The sequence below is a fragment of the Temnothorax longispinosus genome, chromosome 8, assembly GCF_030848805.1.
Source record: "Temnothorax longispinosus isolate EJ_2023e chromosome 8, Tlon_JGU_v1, whole genome shotgun sequence".
Lineage (NCBI taxonomy): Eukaryota > Metazoa > Arthropoda > Insecta > Hymenoptera > Formicidae > Temnothorax > Temnothorax longispinosus.
In genome coordinates, this window is record NC_092365.1 from 5213123 (window position 1) to 5231437 (window position 18315).

The 18315-nt window shown below is 35.3% G+C and overlaps 1 protein-coding gene across 1 annotated transcript in view; it reads right to left on the bottom strand.

The window, feature by feature from the left end:
* LOC139817495 (ATP-binding cassette sub-family C member 4-like) overlaps positions 1–18315 on the bottom strand; it is a 52568-nt gene continuing 34253 nt past the window's right edge. The window contains 16 exon segments of the mRNA XM_071785641.1: positions 1–2824; positions 3332–3461; positions 3972–4411; positions 4483–4745; positions 4993–5232; positions 5430–5660; positions 5974–6469; positions 6799–6990; positions 7279–7584; positions 7920–8456; positions 8597–8851; positions 8956–9216; positions 11778–11909; positions 12450–12674; positions 13711–13876; positions 14335–14445. Coding sequence (XP_071641742.1) covers positions 2612–2824; positions 3332–3461; positions 3972–4411; positions 4483–4745; positions 4993–5232; positions 5430–5660; positions 5974–6469; positions 6799–6990; positions 7279–7584; positions 7920–8456; positions 8597–8851; positions 8956–9216; positions 11778–11909; positions 12450–12674; positions 13711–13876; positions 14335–14445 — 4198 coding nt within the window. The 3' untranslated portion in view covers positions 1–2611.

Sequence of the window (18315 nt, forward strand, 5' to 3'; positions counted from 1 at the left end):
GATAAATATTAAGAAAGTTACCGAATTTTCTTTGAATATCTCAAAAAGTAATAGAGAAATAACAAAAATTTCAGACAAAAGTTGTTCAAATTAATTAGCAGAAAAAGATAACACAATAAAAAAAGGTAATACAATAAAAAATTTAACTTGGCCTTTACTGGGTCAAACACAGGCCTCGGGCCCAAAATCTAATAAGATCGTCTATTAGTCCTCTTTGAACCCTCCAACTTTTATCTGAAACTTTTTTCCATTAAACCAATACTTTTTTAGATAATTGACCGTTCCGAAATTGATAGTATAGGTACATTATGTATATGTAAACGGATACGTATAATAAGGCGGAAATCGCGTTTGATAAACATTTACTTGAAAGCTATTATTTACTAAAGTAGTTTTTATTTACTAAAAAATTATTAATAATTTTGGAAGATCTTTTATTCAAAATTTTGTATTGGAAATTATTACTATTATGATAAGTAGTATAATTTATTGCATAAAAGTGTGAAAAGGTTCGATGCGCTATATAGACTATGATTATTTACCTATAACATTTTTGCTCACGAAAGTCAACATCCGCGTCTTACATATCTTACATATCTTACATATTATGAAATAATCAAATAACAATTAAAATTAACATATTTTTGCGAAATTTTGGATTTTAGATTGTTACCCGTTATATAAAATTAGAATTTGAAACGTTATTTTATCTTGTTCTCGATGAAACATTTTCCCAAATTTTGCTAATATTAAACATTTGTTAAACGAATTTTATTAAATTACGTTTGGCGTTAAATACATTAAATCGTTAAAAGTTAATACAAATATCGTGTTATTGTCACGTTCATAGACACGATCACTGCCTCGGTGATAGGGCTTTATCGCTGTTCCTCGCGTCAGGTGGACGCGAATGCGTGGTTTGTAGGTACCGATAGAGAGTCGTAACGATTTTTATCTTAAAGAGTGATTTCTTGTCGGTTTCTATAGGACTCATCTGCGGCGCCTAGTTCGGTGTCTCGCTGAATCTAAGATCTTTTGTTGCAAGGCTGAAATTAATTTCGGGTTTTCTTGACGGTTTCCGAAAGCGGTTTCCGGAAGCGGCAATAAGTTAACAACGATAACTACGTAATTTTAAATCATAAAAATCATAAAATCGATTGAATAGCATGTTTTGAGAGAATGTCACGTTTTGACTGTTATTGTTCGTTCGTTTTTTGGTCAATGCATTTAAGCAATTTACCAGGAATTTGGACAAGTCGTGTGAAGGATATTATTATTATTGTTGTTATTGCTTTTGTTATTCGGGACCGAAAAAATATCTAAGTTTATAAATTGTTGCAATTGTTGGAGGAAGGAGAGAGGATCTTGATTAGAAATGACTGCTTGTTTAATCTGGAATCTGATTCGTTTAATTCGAACGCGCCTACCTCCTTTCTTTGTCATTCAGCCGCGTTCACGAAAATGAATTTTAAGCTCGCCACACTCTTCGGCAGCGCTCTAAAACCAATCCGCCACACCCTCTGCTCGCCACACTCTTCGTCAGCGCTCAGATCAACAGCGTAGAGGTCAAATTCACTTTCGGGAATTTATCGAGATTATTGTCTTTTCTGGAAACCAACCCCGTCATCGCCACGCTTTCGGCAGCAAAAGTACCGGATCGCCACACTCTTCGTCAGCGCTCCAGCACAGATCGCCACGCTTTGTCAGCGGAAACTGCGAGTGCGGAATGCCAGAAATGACAGTGATTATTACGACTCCCAAGAATCAACCCCGTAATCGCCACGCTTTCGGCAGCGAAAGTACCGGATCGCCACACTCTTCGTCAGCGCCCCAGCACAGATCGCCACGCTTTGTCAGCGACAACCGCGAGTCGAATCTTAGAAGTGATCGATTATTGATTAAGAATACGAGATGAGATTCCAGATTTTCAAACTTGTTCCTTTTCAAACTTATCTTACCTTTATTCTAAAAATCTCAGTACAACTTGTGCGTGAAGCGCGGTCTTATAAAAGGTATATGAGAGTACAGGGACTAAGTCCCAAGATCGAGCGCGAATGGTCGAACTTAGCGTATAATGGAACGTAGGAAATTGAATAAGAGTTAGGAGAGAGTCTGAGAACTATGTCTAGTCAAAACCGAAGTTAAAACTTATCTGCAAGGAGCCGAAGCTCGGAACTATCTGCCTCTTCGCGGCGTTTTTCCGCCCTATTTATACCCGAAAAAGACCGGAATCTCCTTAAGGGGAGAGGTATTCTAGAACATTCTAGAAGCGTAGTTTTGGGCCCCATCTGGCCCGCAGCCCTCCGAGGGTCGTCTGATAAGATAAACATTTACAGGAAACTGAGCGTACCGCGTACCCTCGGAACTCCGAGGCTAGCGTGCGTCGTCTAAGCGTTCGAATTTTCAACGTGTCGTCCAAAATTTAGTATAAAATTTCCGTACGTAACAGAAGAGACTTTATTCTTCTTATATTAAGTATTCTTTCATTAATTAATATTAATGTTACTTTGACGCTACTATCTCATCTTCTTACACATCGCTCTTTTTTGTCTTAGTATATATGTATATAATATATGCATATAATTATACATTTTTTTGCATAAGAAAGAAGCTACAAAGCAGACTGTTCTGTGATTATAGGATCATTCTCGCTTTCGGTGTTTTGCGCCAACAAGTTCAGTTCACAATGATTGTTGTTTTTCTCGCAAGCCTTCCTCGCCTGTTCCAGAAGACTTTGCGCCATCTGAGTGCCCGTCTTCTTCACCATTTGTGAGAAGTAACCGTTCGGTTTGTCGTGCAACAGCTCGTACGGGCAACCGAATTCCTGTTAGCGTAACAATTCCGATTATCAAAAATATTTAATAGGAAACTTTCTCTGAGAAAATTATAAGATTTTCCACAAAACTTGGCTACTTTGTGTACATATAACCCTGATTTTTTAAGAAAAGAATCAAGTATTGTCCAATTAGATATCAACTTCAAAAAAAACCACGTTGAATTTTAAAAAAGAATTTTTCAAAAAGCTCAAAAATTTGTTGGAAGTATTTTACATTACAACTTTATTCATTTCATTTTAACTCTTTTTTAGACAATTCTGAGTGTAAAAACTCAGACAATAAATGTCCGTTTTACGATAGTTATTCTTCTATATTTTCTATTATGTAAACGTTCTCTTTATCGAAAAATTTACACTATTGTGCTATTAATTATGATTATAATAATTATAAACAAATTTTCTTTGTGGACATTTATAGAGAAAAACTACACTTCTTAATTTGCGTTTACTAAATATATTTTCTAACATATATCTTATTAAATTAAAGAAACCTACCACGATGGAGCCGTTCTCCATTACGATAATCCGATCGCTGTCTATAACGGTATTTAATCGATGTGCTATCGTGATGACGGTGCATTCTTTAAAATTACTTCTTATTGTGTCTTGAATTAAAGCGTCGGTACTAGAAATCAAAATACACATTTAGAGAAAATTCGCAAATAGATTCGGGGCCACTTCGACCAAACTCTGATTAACTTAATCGTTGATTAGTCAATTGGAAATGACCAAATAAATTTGCCAGTCTGCTTAATGAGCAAATGCGATTGATCATTTCTAATGGATTAATCAACGATTAAGTTAATTGGAGTTTGGTCGAAATGACCCTCAGGGATCATTTACGACAGCTTCTTACAGACACAGAATTTTTGCTGAAAACCTGATTCAATACAAAAGATCTGTTATTTTTCTAAAATCTAGAATTTATTACAAAATAAATGATTATTGTATTTCACCACACAGTGGAGGTACTGAATTATTCGGAAAATTAATATTTTACTATTAAAAAATTTGAATTACTTATATGATAACTTATATATTTGTATTTGTTAACGATCAACCAAACAAAACCATTTGATTTTTACCAAACAATATTATAACGTATTATTACTACTAAAAATCGTCAACGACTCACTGCGAATCAATATTAGCCGTGGCCTCGTCGAGAACGAGTAAACGATTGTTTCTTAGAATGGCCCTGGCCAGACATATGAGCTGCCTCTGGCCGACGCTAAAGTTGTGACCGCCATAAAAGATTTCCTGATCCAATGCGACATCATTCAGCTCGACCTGCCGCAGCACCTCCCACAGCTTCACGTCATCGTACTGACTGAACGGGTCCAGATTGTAGCGCAGACTCTCGGAGAAGAGCACCGGTTCTTGCGGTATGATGGAGATCTTGCAGCGCAGCTCGCTCAGACCTACCGTGCTCGTATCCCGACCGTCAATTTTAATCTCACCCTCCAGACCTTCGTTGAATAGGCGGAAGAGCGCTGAGATCAAGGAGGACTTGCCGGCACCAGTTCGTCCCACCACCCCAATTTTCCAGCCAGGCTCGATGAATACGTTTAGATTCTGCGAAGTGCGACGGCGCAGCGTGCGTAAAACATAAAATGTCCGCAAGAATAAACCGGGAGCTTTCTTACTTTCAAGACCGGTGGATCATTACTGTGATACTTCATGGTGACGTCCTTCAAGATCAATTGTCCTTGGGACGGCCATGTAGAAGGCGATGGATTGTCGGAAATAATAGGTTCCTCCTGAGGAAGATTCGTGTATTGAAGAACTCTTTCCACGGAGGTAATCAACGACACCATTTCGGCGGACTGTTTTATGCCGTAATGCATCCAACCGATTAGCAGCAACAACTGCGACATTGCCAGACCTACTAAGCTGTCGACTACACTGCCTGCAGTATGAAGATTAACGAAAGAACTTGCAGTAGCTCGAGGATTCTTCGAGATTATCCAAATACATATTCCAAAATACTATTCACTCGTAAAAATATGAACGAATCATATTAAAACTTAAGTATATACCGAAAGTTTATTTGATTCTATTAATTTGTTTCTGCATCTTCTCGATATATGCTTCGAAATTAAAAAAAGATATTTAATCCTCAATAACTAAGAATCTTTCATTTAATTATAATTTACCATTCTCATTTATCAATATTAAAGAGACGCAAACCAAGGCGAGGAACAGGCACAAAATTAGATCCGTAAAGACACCGACTGCTGACGCGCATGTTATGAAGAGGTACCACGTGCCACTATGACGATCTTGCAACATGTCGAACTGTCTTCGCATCATCTTCTCGATTCCGGCGCCACTGCTTCTGATCGTCGGCAGGCCATTCAACGTAGCGTTCACGTGTGAGAATAACAGACTTTTCGCTGAAAATAAAAAAAAGGAAAACTCCTGGAACTCCACAGATCCTAGATTTCTAGTGAGCGCTTAAGTTAAATAAGCTTTTAAGATCCAAGATTGATGACGAAAAGTCAAACGGAATCTGGGAGTCAAAGAGATATGCTGCGCGTATTTTCTCTGGCCTTTCTCTAATGAAGACATATACTTGTTCTATAATACTTACTTTCGTCTTCGAGACGTTTGACGTTCTGAGCGATCCTCAGATAGAATTTCGTCATGAAGTAAAATAAGACGCACAGTACTGCTACAGGAATCAGCATCCATTGCATAATTATTGCCTCCACGATTATTACGCGGAACACTACGCACCATACCTGAAACGCCTCTAACATCGCTTTGGGCAGCAACTCGTCTATGGTACCCATGTCCTTCGTAAATCTGTTTAAAATTCTCCCTGGAACACGAGAACCGCTAAAGCTGACCATGGTTTAAGAGAAATCCAAAGAAATTGAAGTCCGAGGATCGAAACTGAGAATTGCGGATTCGATTATTTCTGACAATGTAAATACGCAAAAATAGATTTTATACTAATCGTCACGCTTCATTTCTTCATAAATAAAGATGAAGATTATTACAGCCTAATAATATCGAACTGGAAGATATATTGATCTTCTTGCATCTGGATTTAAGTTTTTGTAAACTCTTCTAAATCTCTCTTCAGCGCGACAATTTTCTTTTCCTATCGTGATTTTGCGATTATAACTCACCAGAAGGATTGGTGTGAAAGAAGGACATGCGCGCGTGCAGCAGATTAAACAACATAGTGTTGTGAAGGTTACAGCTAGAGTTCATGCAGATTTTCATGTACAGAAAGTTGCGGAACAACGTGGTGGCAACGCAGACGATGAAGCAGAACGTGTATACGTATATGGCATCCATAGTGCTGAGCAGGCCGTCTGGATTCAGCGTGAAGATCGACCCAAGGAAACTGTTGTTGTACATGTTTGCGGATTGTTTGATGGCCTCACTAGAGTTTTCAATGCGCCTGACATTCTCCAAGTTGATAAAGTATGAGAACCAGTAATCATTCCCAATGGTAGCAACCTGACTGATGACGATGACCAGCAGTAGCATAAACAGAGAAAAGTAGTTACCGCCGTAATGCCAATATTCCTTGTACACCCTGCCAGTTATTCGACCGCATGTCACCTTTTCTTCTTCCGGATTGTTTTCCGCATAATCCGAATCGTCAATGTCCGAATGCTGCACGGTTTCAAAATAACAAACTAATTACTTGAATAGCTTTCACGACGGGCACAGCCCGATGGAACTAATCGCGCTATGATCATTAGAGAATATTAGAACAATATTAAGAAAGACATAATGGATGTTTAAAAACCACTTAAATTATCTTATTATAACACACGCAAACATGTACGTTATGTACAAATTTATCTTTACAATTATATCGTTATATTGTCGACATATTAGGAGTAATAATTTTGTTAGACAAAGTTAATTAAACATATAACAATTTTCGACGGTTTCTATATTTTTTAATTAAAAATGACGAGAGATAAATATCATCTTACGACGGAACTAGCGGTCGATAATCCAGAGGTACGTCTCGTTATCGAGATTTCTCTCATAGACATTTCCGAGGCTACTCTACTCATGTCCTCTTCTTTCTTCTGTGCTTTGTGACTCAAATTGTCCAACATCTTAATGAAATCTTCATTTGATTGTACTAATTTGTTATAGATTCCATGCATCTTCACAAAACCCTTTAGAAATAAAATCAAGATATTTAATCTACAAGAATCTTATAATTATTTATGATTTAGATCTAAATTTATAAATATTTTTTAGAATTTTAAAACTGAGTAAGTTTAAAACTGAGAGGTAAAACTGAGTCTCTTTACTCGGCAAATTTCACGCTAAATATTTCAAGTTTGTTATATGATTTGAAAGAATCAAGTCCGAATAGAAATAGCTTTGAAGTTGAAATTTGGAATGTAACAATGAAATAAAAATCGAAATACCGATTAAAGAATATTCTCCGCGATACTCACTCGATCCAACACGACGATGTGATCCGCGCGTTTGAGAAATTGCAACTGATGGGTGACAAGTATCCTCGTTTTGCCGTGAAGATACTCGGTGATACACTTCCAGTAGAGATGCCTGGCGACACGAGAGTCTACCGCGCTCAAGGGATCGTCGAGCAGGTAGAGATCCGCCTGCCTGTAAACCGCCCTCGCGAGATTAATTCGCGCCCTTTGGCCTCCGGACAGTGATACACCTCTATCACCGACCATCGTCATGTCTCCCTGTGGAAACTGTCGGAAGTCCTTTGTCAAGGCGCACACATTTGTCACCTAAAACGTTTGCCAGTCGATCGCAAAGAATAAGAAACATGCATGCAAAGTGCTAGAAAATTCGAAATTATGAAATATTAGACATTCTTCTCTTATATATATATGTATTGAATCATAAAGATTTATTACAGATTCGGCAAAATTTGTAGTGCTCGCTGAGACATATCTTCTTTAATTGGTAGTATATCAATTTATGTCTAATGATTAAATACAAATGCTTGAATATAGAATAGTGTGACGATCCGTAGAAGTTATATTGTTATTGACGTGCGATAGCATGAATATATGAATATTGGACAATATCTGCAGTAACTGTCTTGAATTATGACAATTACTTGAGTATATCTGGCCTTGTCGTAGGGCTGGCCAAAGAGTATGTTGTCTTTCACAGTACCGCTGAAGAGCCACTGCTCCTGGCTGGCGTAGGATATGCGCAGATTCGAGTTGCTCATAAAGTAACCGTTGGACAGATTGTCTTGAAAATTATTCTTCGAGGAGTCCTCAGTAAGAATCACAGAACCCGCACCGATATTCAACTCCTTCAGCAGTAGATATAGCACAGACGATTTGCCGGAGCCCACGGCGCCAACTACAGCGCATAACTGGCCCTGCTTGACGGTCAAATTGATATTGTATAAAATCGGTGGCAATTGGCCGCTAATCCAATTGGCGAAAACGTGTTGAAGCTTCACGTAGACCGGAAGGTCAGATAATCCCTGAAGTTCGGAAAGCGCGATACTCTCATTTTTCGAGATGTACCTGTCGATTTGATTCCTCACATTAGTCGCTTCACTCGGTTTCTGAGATTTACTTTGTAACCGAGGTGTCTTCTTTGAGCGTTCCATGTTCACTTCGTCCATCAACAGAAAATCCTGTACAAATTATTAAGTGCATTTTAACCGTTGCGTATAAGTATGTATCGATCAAACTATAGGTATATGGGATATATTGCAAAACAATGGATTTAAGGGTTTAACGCGAATTTGGAAATATAATGTGACAACATGTGCACCTCCAGTCGGTTCGTAGATACTATTGATTCGCCTAGCGCTATCAGCGCCAGTGGAAAGTACACCCCAGCAATAAGGTCAAGATAACCGAAGTACATCGATACTTCGAAAGTCACGTTAGCGGTCCCGTCATTTCTAATTAGAATGAACAACATCAAAGTAAAGCAGAAGATCAATCGTACGTTGAAGACGGTTATGGCCAAATACGCGGCGCGCACATACGACGAGGATTTGATCTTGTTGATTTCCAACCTTCTCTACATCTTCACCATCTGCAACAAGAATCATGATCTTGTAAATTTTATTTCAGAAAATTGTTGTTTGGTATTTAGCAGTCGAATTTAGCACTCAAATTTGACACACAAGCATTAGAGTCTTTACTCATTTCCGGTTTAGGAATAAAGTAACTTGTCTAATATCTCCGAGATACCTGTATCCCGGCTACGAGTTCGCTCATCAGCTGCACTCTTCGATCGGTCAGTGGCGCTATCACGACTCTGATTTTCCGGCTTAACACGCTGAAAGTCCCTTGTACAACTAGAGTGATGATCAATAGCAATCCAATGCCGATAAGGGCCAAAATACCGATCTTCCGCCACAATATAGTTCCTGTGATCATAATCTACAAGAAAATCGGTCAAAACCTCAACAGATGGTTCTTGAAAAGCAATGTAAAGATAAAAAAGAAGAAATATTCTATATCTTTGCAGCCAATTAGTGAATTTATAAAATGCATGGATATATACAAATATATATGGTTATACTTTCTGTAAGTTGGATTATAATTAACAAACTTCTTTGCTTTGACCGAACTGGCAATTTTATTTATTTAATAAGCACAACGCGTTTCGACCGAGATTCCGGTCCTTTTCAAGTGCGTAACATACAAATAACCGCTTGAAAAACACTTCATTATACAACAATGTGGCAGCAATGAGTCTACGAACTAAAATACAAAGAAAGTATAATAATTACTAAACTAAAGTGAAATACAAAAAAAAGTATAATAAGGAAAACAGTAATAAAAAGAGCACAGCTTACATGTTTTGTATGTCAAATGGTGATGAAAGATAGACGAGTCATATTAACAAATGTGATGTTCGGTGGTGTGTTCACATTGGATGACGACGGACGACTGACAATGAGTGAGAAACAAAGCAGACGTAACCGAAAGCGCTTACATTAAATTTATTATTTTGTCATATATAACGGGAAGGTTATCGGTGTCCTTCTGTAAATTAATAGTGTTATTGTTTTTTTTTTTTTTATAAACACCATTTCGGCTATCTCTTTCTTTTTGAAGTGTTTCTCGCTATGTAGAACTTTGGGACTAGAATAATTGAATTCGTGATTGCATAAGGTCTTATGCTTGCTAACCACATCAGAATGATTGCTGGGATGCTTTTTAATATCAGCACAATGTTCTTTGATTCTAGTCTCCAAATTTCATTTGGTCTGTCCGATGTAACAAGCCTCGCAATTAAGACAATCAATCTCATATACCAGCTCCATGCGTTTAACGTTTTTTAGCTTATCTTTACCTATCTTAATAATACGGTCGAATTTTTTAAGAACCGTATAGACCACATCGAACCCTTTGTTTCTCTGGGCCTTACTAATATTCTCACTACAATCCTTAATGTAAGGGATGGTAATAGGATGTCGCTCAGTACGAATTTTATTGTTTACCGAATCGCAGCGTTTTAAGAGCCTCAATCTTCGTTTTATATATTTGTTGCAAAAATTAGTCGGATAACAATTATCAGAGAGAATCTCTTTAACTATACAGATATTAGACTCATGAAAGCGCTCGTTAGACAGTAAAATCGCTCGGTCAACCAAATTAGATATAACATTGACTTTGTAATTAATGGGGTGACTTGAATAAAAATTAATGTAACGTCCTGAGAAGGTGGGTTTCCTGTACCAATTTGTCAACAGATTTTCGCCATCTCTAATAACAGTCACGTCTAAAAAGTTGATCGAGAAATTGGTCTCAGTTTCGCATGTAAAATTCAGCTGCGGGTGATAATTATTGAAAGCCTCAAGAGTGTCATTTACTTTATCCCGTGGGATAATTGCAAATATGTCATCAACGTATCTCCCGAATATGGGAACCATGAAACTTAATAATTCAAGGCAATGTGTTTCAAGGTCGTCTAACACTATGTCAGCAAGGATTGGGGAAAGAGGAGATCCCATAGGACTACCAAAAATTTGATCGTAGATATTACCGTTAAAACAGAAGCTAGTGAAGCTTAGAACAATGTCAATGGCGTATAAAAATTGTTGTAAGGTGAAATTGGTGGCAGTAGAGATGTGACACCATCGTTTCTCAATGCCTTTCATATAACGAGTTCTTTCGGGATGTTCGTGAACAGAGAAGTGGCGTCAAGTGAAATGAGAATTTCATCGGGCAGGATTTTCAATTTTTTAATTCTCTCAACAAAACACCAACTGTCTTTTATGTAAGAACGCGGTTTAGGGATGGAATCGTTCAATATGTTGTGCAGAAAACCAGCAATATTATATAATGGGCTACCAACCGCGGAGACAATAATCCGCAGTGGGAAGCCATTTTTATGGATTTTTGGTAGTCCGTCATCGGGGCAAGTTGCCACAAGTGCTGCGTAGTTTCTTAAAAGTGTGCTCGTCAATAATTTCATTGTCATACCATGATCGAACTAAACTATTAATTTTAGTTGTTAAGCGTTTAATGGGGTTACGATCGAGTTTTTTATAAGTTGTCTGGTGGTTGAGTAAGTCAGTCATTTGTTCTATATATGTAGTTCTATCCATGCCCACAGTAACTTGGCCTTTATCTGCTTTTGTGACCAAAAGGTCGTCGTTATTTTTTAAGAATTTTTTACATTTGTAAAACGAGTCAGAAATGTATCTGTCAATGTGATTAATATGTTGTTTGTTAGTAAGACACCCTTGCAATGCGTTGGAAATCGACAAGCGTGTTTCATTAGCGATCTCATGGTTAATTTTATAACTATTAAGTTCGAAGCTTTTTATTACATGATTATAATTGTTAATAAACATACATGTCAATAATCTAATAAAGATATTAATAAATTTAAGCGATTTTAGTTGAAATAAGAATCGAAGAGACGCTGTTGCTGTTTAATTGTCACGGAATGCATACTCACGAATACTTAATGCGAGATAAAAAATTACCTGAATAGGCATAATCCATATGATATTCAGGAACGCCGATACATCATCGTAACGAGCAACGTCATTGCTGAGGAGATTCGTTATCTGTCCTGTACCAGTTTGGTTCATGGATGCTCTGTTCAATCGTAATAACTACAACAGTTTTTGAAAAAATTATATATGTATATATACCATAAACAAATATATAAAATACATTCAAACTTTGCACTGAATACTCAAACGGTATAGAAACAAAAATGGTGATCTATCATTTACTAATTCGTCTATATTATATCTTGATCGCGTTATATAAATTGACATTTTTCCGCAAGGAGTTCGAGAATGGTCAATAACGAGCGTATGTAAACAAAGACAACGAATGTGCGAAATAATGATCTCAATATAAGCATTTCTTTAAGTATACTAAAAAAAATTGGTTTAAATTAATTTTTTTAGCATCAAAATTGATTTCCTACCTAGACAATCTAAAAGCTAACTTATATATACGTCAATAATTTTCATGTTGATAAATCTTTCACGTTGATCCAAAAGATTCGTTAAACGTTATATAATTATTACTTAATTAGTTAAAGCAAACACAATGCACTTTTCCAGCTAGAAAGAAGCTCTTTTCTCTTGCTAGGAAGGGGTTGGATCAGAGCGTCTTAATCGCAAATTAATCCACAACATTACCTTTCGGTAGAGGAGGGAGCTGCAGGAAACGCGTACCCTCATGCCGATCTGCTGCGACAGCAATGTCGCATGGTGCATTATTAGAGTAGAGATGATATTGCAAATGACTACGAAGCCGATGTAGACTAGCACTTCGTTCATCTCTGTCTTGTACTTCGGATTTCTGGCAAAGTAGTCGATAATCCAATTCAGAAAGATCGGTACCGCGATGGGTACTACGTTGCACTGAAAGCAGCAACGTTGAAATTCAACGATTACAATGAGCTTATGAATCTAATGTAACGGATCTAAGAAGAAGAAGAAGAAAAAGAAGGAGAAGAAGAGAGAGAGAAAGAGAGAGAGAGAGAGATCCTAAATTAATAATTATTTCCTTCCTTATTGTTATTTGAATCTAGCAAGAGATAAACATTTAACATAACTAGTTCTTCTATCGTTTTTCTTAGTGGGTATATTTTTCTAATGTTTTCTTTATGTTGTAACATATTTGGTGATACCAAATGTATGATACAGGATAAATCGGGGGAAGATGCCACTTTGTTAATATTTCGTTCATTATTCGCTAAATAGTGCTATCTAGTTGTAAATGGGAGATTATTCAAATAACAAGTGACGCGCCGGACAAACTGTATTGTGTGAAATCTGAAGAATCAGAAAAAATCTGTTTATAATCCAAGCGTAATAGTAAGTAGGCTTTTTATAATATTTACTTTTCTTTGTTAAGATTTTTTATAATTTCTTTTCATTAAACGGATTTATTTAACATTTTTTTAAATTATGTGAAATGGCTTTTCATAACCCGAACCATTTCTTCTATGACATCAGTGTGTGAAGGAGTAAGAGGTGGCATCTTCTTCTCGTCATTGGGGTAAGATGTTACTTTAGGAAAAACTATAGCTTTACGGACTATTTTACTTACACGAATACTGACGAATATTTATATTCTTATATTAGATATTAATTTTTTGAAATATCGTGAATGCTACAATATTCGATAAATGTCTGTCTAAAACAAAAATATTAATTTTTCTAAAATTTTGTCTACCAATAGTTAATAATTAAAATTAATGATAACTTTTACGGTGGCTAATTTTAGCACTGCTATGTGAAAGATCAAGTATCATTTTGCAAATATTCCGAAGCAGTTGCGACTATTGGTTTGTTCATATTTTTATAATATTTTCTAACTATGGAAATTTACTAATAATAAAGTATCGCGGTTATTAATATCACATGGTATTTCTTCTTAAAAGTATCGATATACTTGGATAAGTGTGAAGATTCCGATTATGAAATATGGCAACCAAAAAGCGTTGAAGATCGCCTTATATAATCTTGGACGAATGTCCTTCTTCAACAGCACCTTCTGCCCGTCTCCACCAACGGTGTACTTCAGGTTCTTCAGTTTGTCCAGTTCGCGATTCCAGAACCTGGACGAAAGAGAAAATTCGTCAGGGCGTTACGCGCTCGCGCTTCTAGATAAGAATCTTTCTAGGAAAAAGGAATTACTATTGACACATTGCCAATTGGAGAACGTCTTTAGAATCGTAATGCGCTTTAAGATTGTTGTCACTTAGAAAATAAAATAAATTTTGCCGTGTCTTTAATCTCATGGAGTTTCTAACATGAGGTTTCATAATTTCATCGCGCGGGAAAAGGATTTATTGTCTCATAGTCTTCCCTATGTTAAGGAATCTAACGTATCGTATAATGCAATGAGATTGTAATAGAGAAAAATTAATTGATTTAACACGCGCAGATGGATTTATTATCAAACAATGCGCTAATATGCAGTCTAATCGTAATTCATATTGCTGCAGCAGGTGTTAAAATACATCCGTATAACAATGACGTATGTCCGTTTGTCTTTAATGTAGGCGATACTCACTTCTCGAGATGATCGGTCAGTTTTTCAGACTCGTCCGCTTTTATTGGTCGATAAATATCAGATTCCTCCAGATCACGTTTAGAGCTTGTCGTAAATAATTCGCGCATCCACCTGTGCACATCGGAATACTTTTCGATATACTTTATTATACTACAGCTTAAAAACTATTCTCAAGCAACGGCTATTTTTCTTTTTTTTCTTTTATCGATAAATATACATATAGTTCTATAAAGACCGCCACTAATTATACAGAGCTATTTCTTATCAGAAATTGAATCGAAAAGTCCTGAGCCATTTTTTTCTATAATATAATAAAGCAGTGATTATTGAGTAGTCAATCCACTCACTGCCGTTCTTTACTCAATGATATTACCGCTTTATTAAGTATTACAGAAAAAAATGGGTCAAAATTTTTCGACTTAATTTTTGATATGGAATAGCGCTATGTATTAAACGTTTTCTTAAAAAAAAAAAAACACCCTGTATAGCATAGAAATACATATAGTATATGACATGAAGTATTGAAGACTTTATTATATACGTAATTTAATATATTTTGGATCGGATATATTTTATATATATACGTACAACGTACATATATACATAATATACATAAATGTGTTTAATTGCAAGTTGCGCAAAAGTGTCTCAAAATAATTATTTTTTCCATTGACATCAATACGATTGTATATATAATTCGTAAAATAAAAAATCAAAATAAATATTTTGCGGATGTCTTATACGTGTATTTTCCATTGTAAATTTACTTTGAAGATGTGACTGGTTAAAAAAATTAAAATTGTCTGAGAGATATAGAAAAAAAAATAAATCCTCTTATGCGATAACGACGATACAACATAATACAATATGATACACGTAATATGAACTGTGTATGTGTGTGTTAATAATGTATAATAATTTAATATAAAGTGGCGTAGACATGAAATGATATAAGTAATTATGCCTAGTGATAGCTGATACGTAAGGTATGATAATACGAGGGTATGACTCGACGAAAACTGCACACCAATTTTCTAAATAGCGAGATAAAACTATACGAAATTTTCCATTCTCTTTAGATAAACAGTATAACGTAAAACATGTTGTTAAAAAAATAGCTAACGTAATGCAAGCGAAAATATTTTTTATTTTGTAGAGAAAGAATTCTGTCTTAAAAAAATATGAAGATTTTTTATTTGTCGGAACAATACAATTTCGAGCTTAACTTTAGAAGGCTATAAATCTTCGATTTTTATAAAATTTTACAGGTACGTAGTATTTACTAAAAGTAATCGGAGCTACTAGTAGTTTTCGAGAAATTCTAATTTTAATTATTCAGCTTAATTAATGTTTTTCAAAATTCCGATATAAAAATAAATCTTATATATATAAATGTAGATGTCCTGACTGACTCACTCATCAACGCCCAGCTCAAACCCCTGAACCTAGAGACTTGAAATTTGGAGGGTGTATTCCTTTTATGACGTAAGCATCCACTAAGAAAGGATTTTTAGAAATTCCACCCCTAAGGGGGTGAAAAGGGGTAAAATGTGTTTTTTTCACTGACTGACTGACTGACTCATTTTCCGGGGAGTGCCACTATGTGTATAGTTTTTTGTTATCGATTTTCTGGAAACCGATTTTTTTAATTTTTCTTATTTTTTGAAACCGATTTTTTTAATTTTTCTTATTTTTTGAAAAATAATTGATCAAATCTCAACAAATTATAGATCAAATAGGGGTAGAATTTTCCGAGAAGTATTATGAAGTGTATAATTTTTCGTTACCGATCTTTTGGAAGCCGGTATCGAAATTTTTTAAAATAATTTTTTCCAAAAATATATGAAATAGGGTTATATATATAAATGTAGATGTCCTGACTGACTGACTCATCAACGCCCAGGCCAAACCCCTGAACCTAGAGACTTGAAATTTGGAGGGTGTATTCCTCTCATGACGTAAGCATCCACTAAGAAAGGATTTTTAGAAATTCCACCCCTAAGGGGGTGAAAAGGGGTAAAATGTGTTTTTTTCACTGACTGACTGACTGACTCATCAACGCCTAGCCCAAACCTCTGAACCGAATTTTCACCAAAAGTATATGAAATAGGGGTAGAATTTTCCGGGGAGTGCCACTATGTGTATAGTTTTTTGTTATCGATTGTTAGGGCATTAAGCAACTGTACAGTGCAGTTGTCAAAATATCATTATTATAAAAATAAACAAGAAATGATATTTATTATACAGGCCAATTAAATGGTTTAATTCTTTCTCCTTGCAAGCACAGCGATTATTATTAACATAAAATGGTTCCACATGGGTTTCCAACTTTCCACGTAAGGCGAGGTGCTCACAGTGCAAAAAAAAGTAAAAAAATAAGCTTTTTTAATTTTTTGGTTTTTTTATTTTATTTTATGAACACTATACATACAGTTTTCTAATACACTAATAAAATGAATATTTCAGTAAAAATTGTTTTAAAAATTAAAATTATTTTTTTATATTAAAACCTTGAAAGACGTTAATTAAGCCGAATTAAAATTTGAACTTGAATTATTCGACTTTTCTCACGTGCGATGCAATTACAAAATCGCATGTTAGGAACACTACGAGGCTGGTGCTATAACACTTATAGTATAGTATTCTCTAAGTGACGTCAAGCCTACTTAATATTATACGATAATTAAGCTAAATAATTAAAATTGCAATTTTTCAAAAAATAAGCATTTTCACAACTCCGCACTAGTGGTTCTAAACTACATTTAATAAATATTACTACCTGTAAAATTTCATTAAAATCGGAGGGTGATAGATGGCCTTTTAAAGTCTTTTACCCAATTTCGCTTTCAAGAAGAACATTCTTCTTCTTTAAAAAAGTTTTTCTTTCTAAAAAAAACGAATATTTTCGCCTTTTTAAAATCTTTTCTGTTTTGCGAAAATTAAAATTTTTATAAGAAGCAAAGACGTTTCGGTCTTTTTTCAACGCCTATTCTTTTACAAATACATTAAGATCTTAACTCTCCGTGTGCATATTCTTCCGTGGGCCTATGTCCAAAATGATATCTGCTCGTAACTATAAAATTGCAAGCTTGCCAGAAAATATTAAATAAACGATGTTTATCAAAGTAACTATAAAATCGTCAATGACAATGATTTGTAAATTTTTTCAGATTTTTAAAAATATTTTAAGATAGAAAAGAATAGCGTCGAACATGAACGTATGCACCACACGGAGAGATAACAAACCAGAAGAATATAACACTAAAGATATTCGCGGTCTCCTTTGCTTCTTATCAGCTTAAGCATTACCGATAGATAATGGTACAAGAAACGTTAATAATATAATAATCATCCTGTATATACGTTGCATAAATGCAGTTATGTAATGCATTTTTTGTCTTTCTTTCTTCATACTGTATTTTACTTGATTCTTTTCATGTATCACATTTCTTCCTTTTCGTTTAATTTGATACTTGTAGTAAAATTCTATTTTACAAGTAATAGAAATATTCTTTATCGGTCGGGCTGTAATTCTATGCCTAAAATGATATTTTTGCAACATACAATCTTTTGCAGCTTAGCAAACTGCACGTGAGTACTGTCGGTCTTGAAACACAATCTCAAGTTAAAGACAAAATGTACACGTAATTAAGGGGGAATATACACCTAGAAAGTTCGAAAAAAAGATGGGGATGATATGGGGATTCCAAGAAAGATGGAGGACTTATATTATGGACCTGGAATCGATGATTCTTATGTAAGTTGAAAAATTTCGCGATTTATTCATTGCTCAATTTTCAAACGCGTTTTTCTCGAAACCATGTTAAAAATCGGTGACCAAAATATCTCGGCAACCACTGAACCGATCAATTTGAAATTTATAGTGGTTATTCTATACATAATTATCTAGTTTTTGTCGTAGGATTTTTTTTAAGTGACTTAGTTTTTTTTATCGCCAAAATAAACCCGAATTTTTCCCTA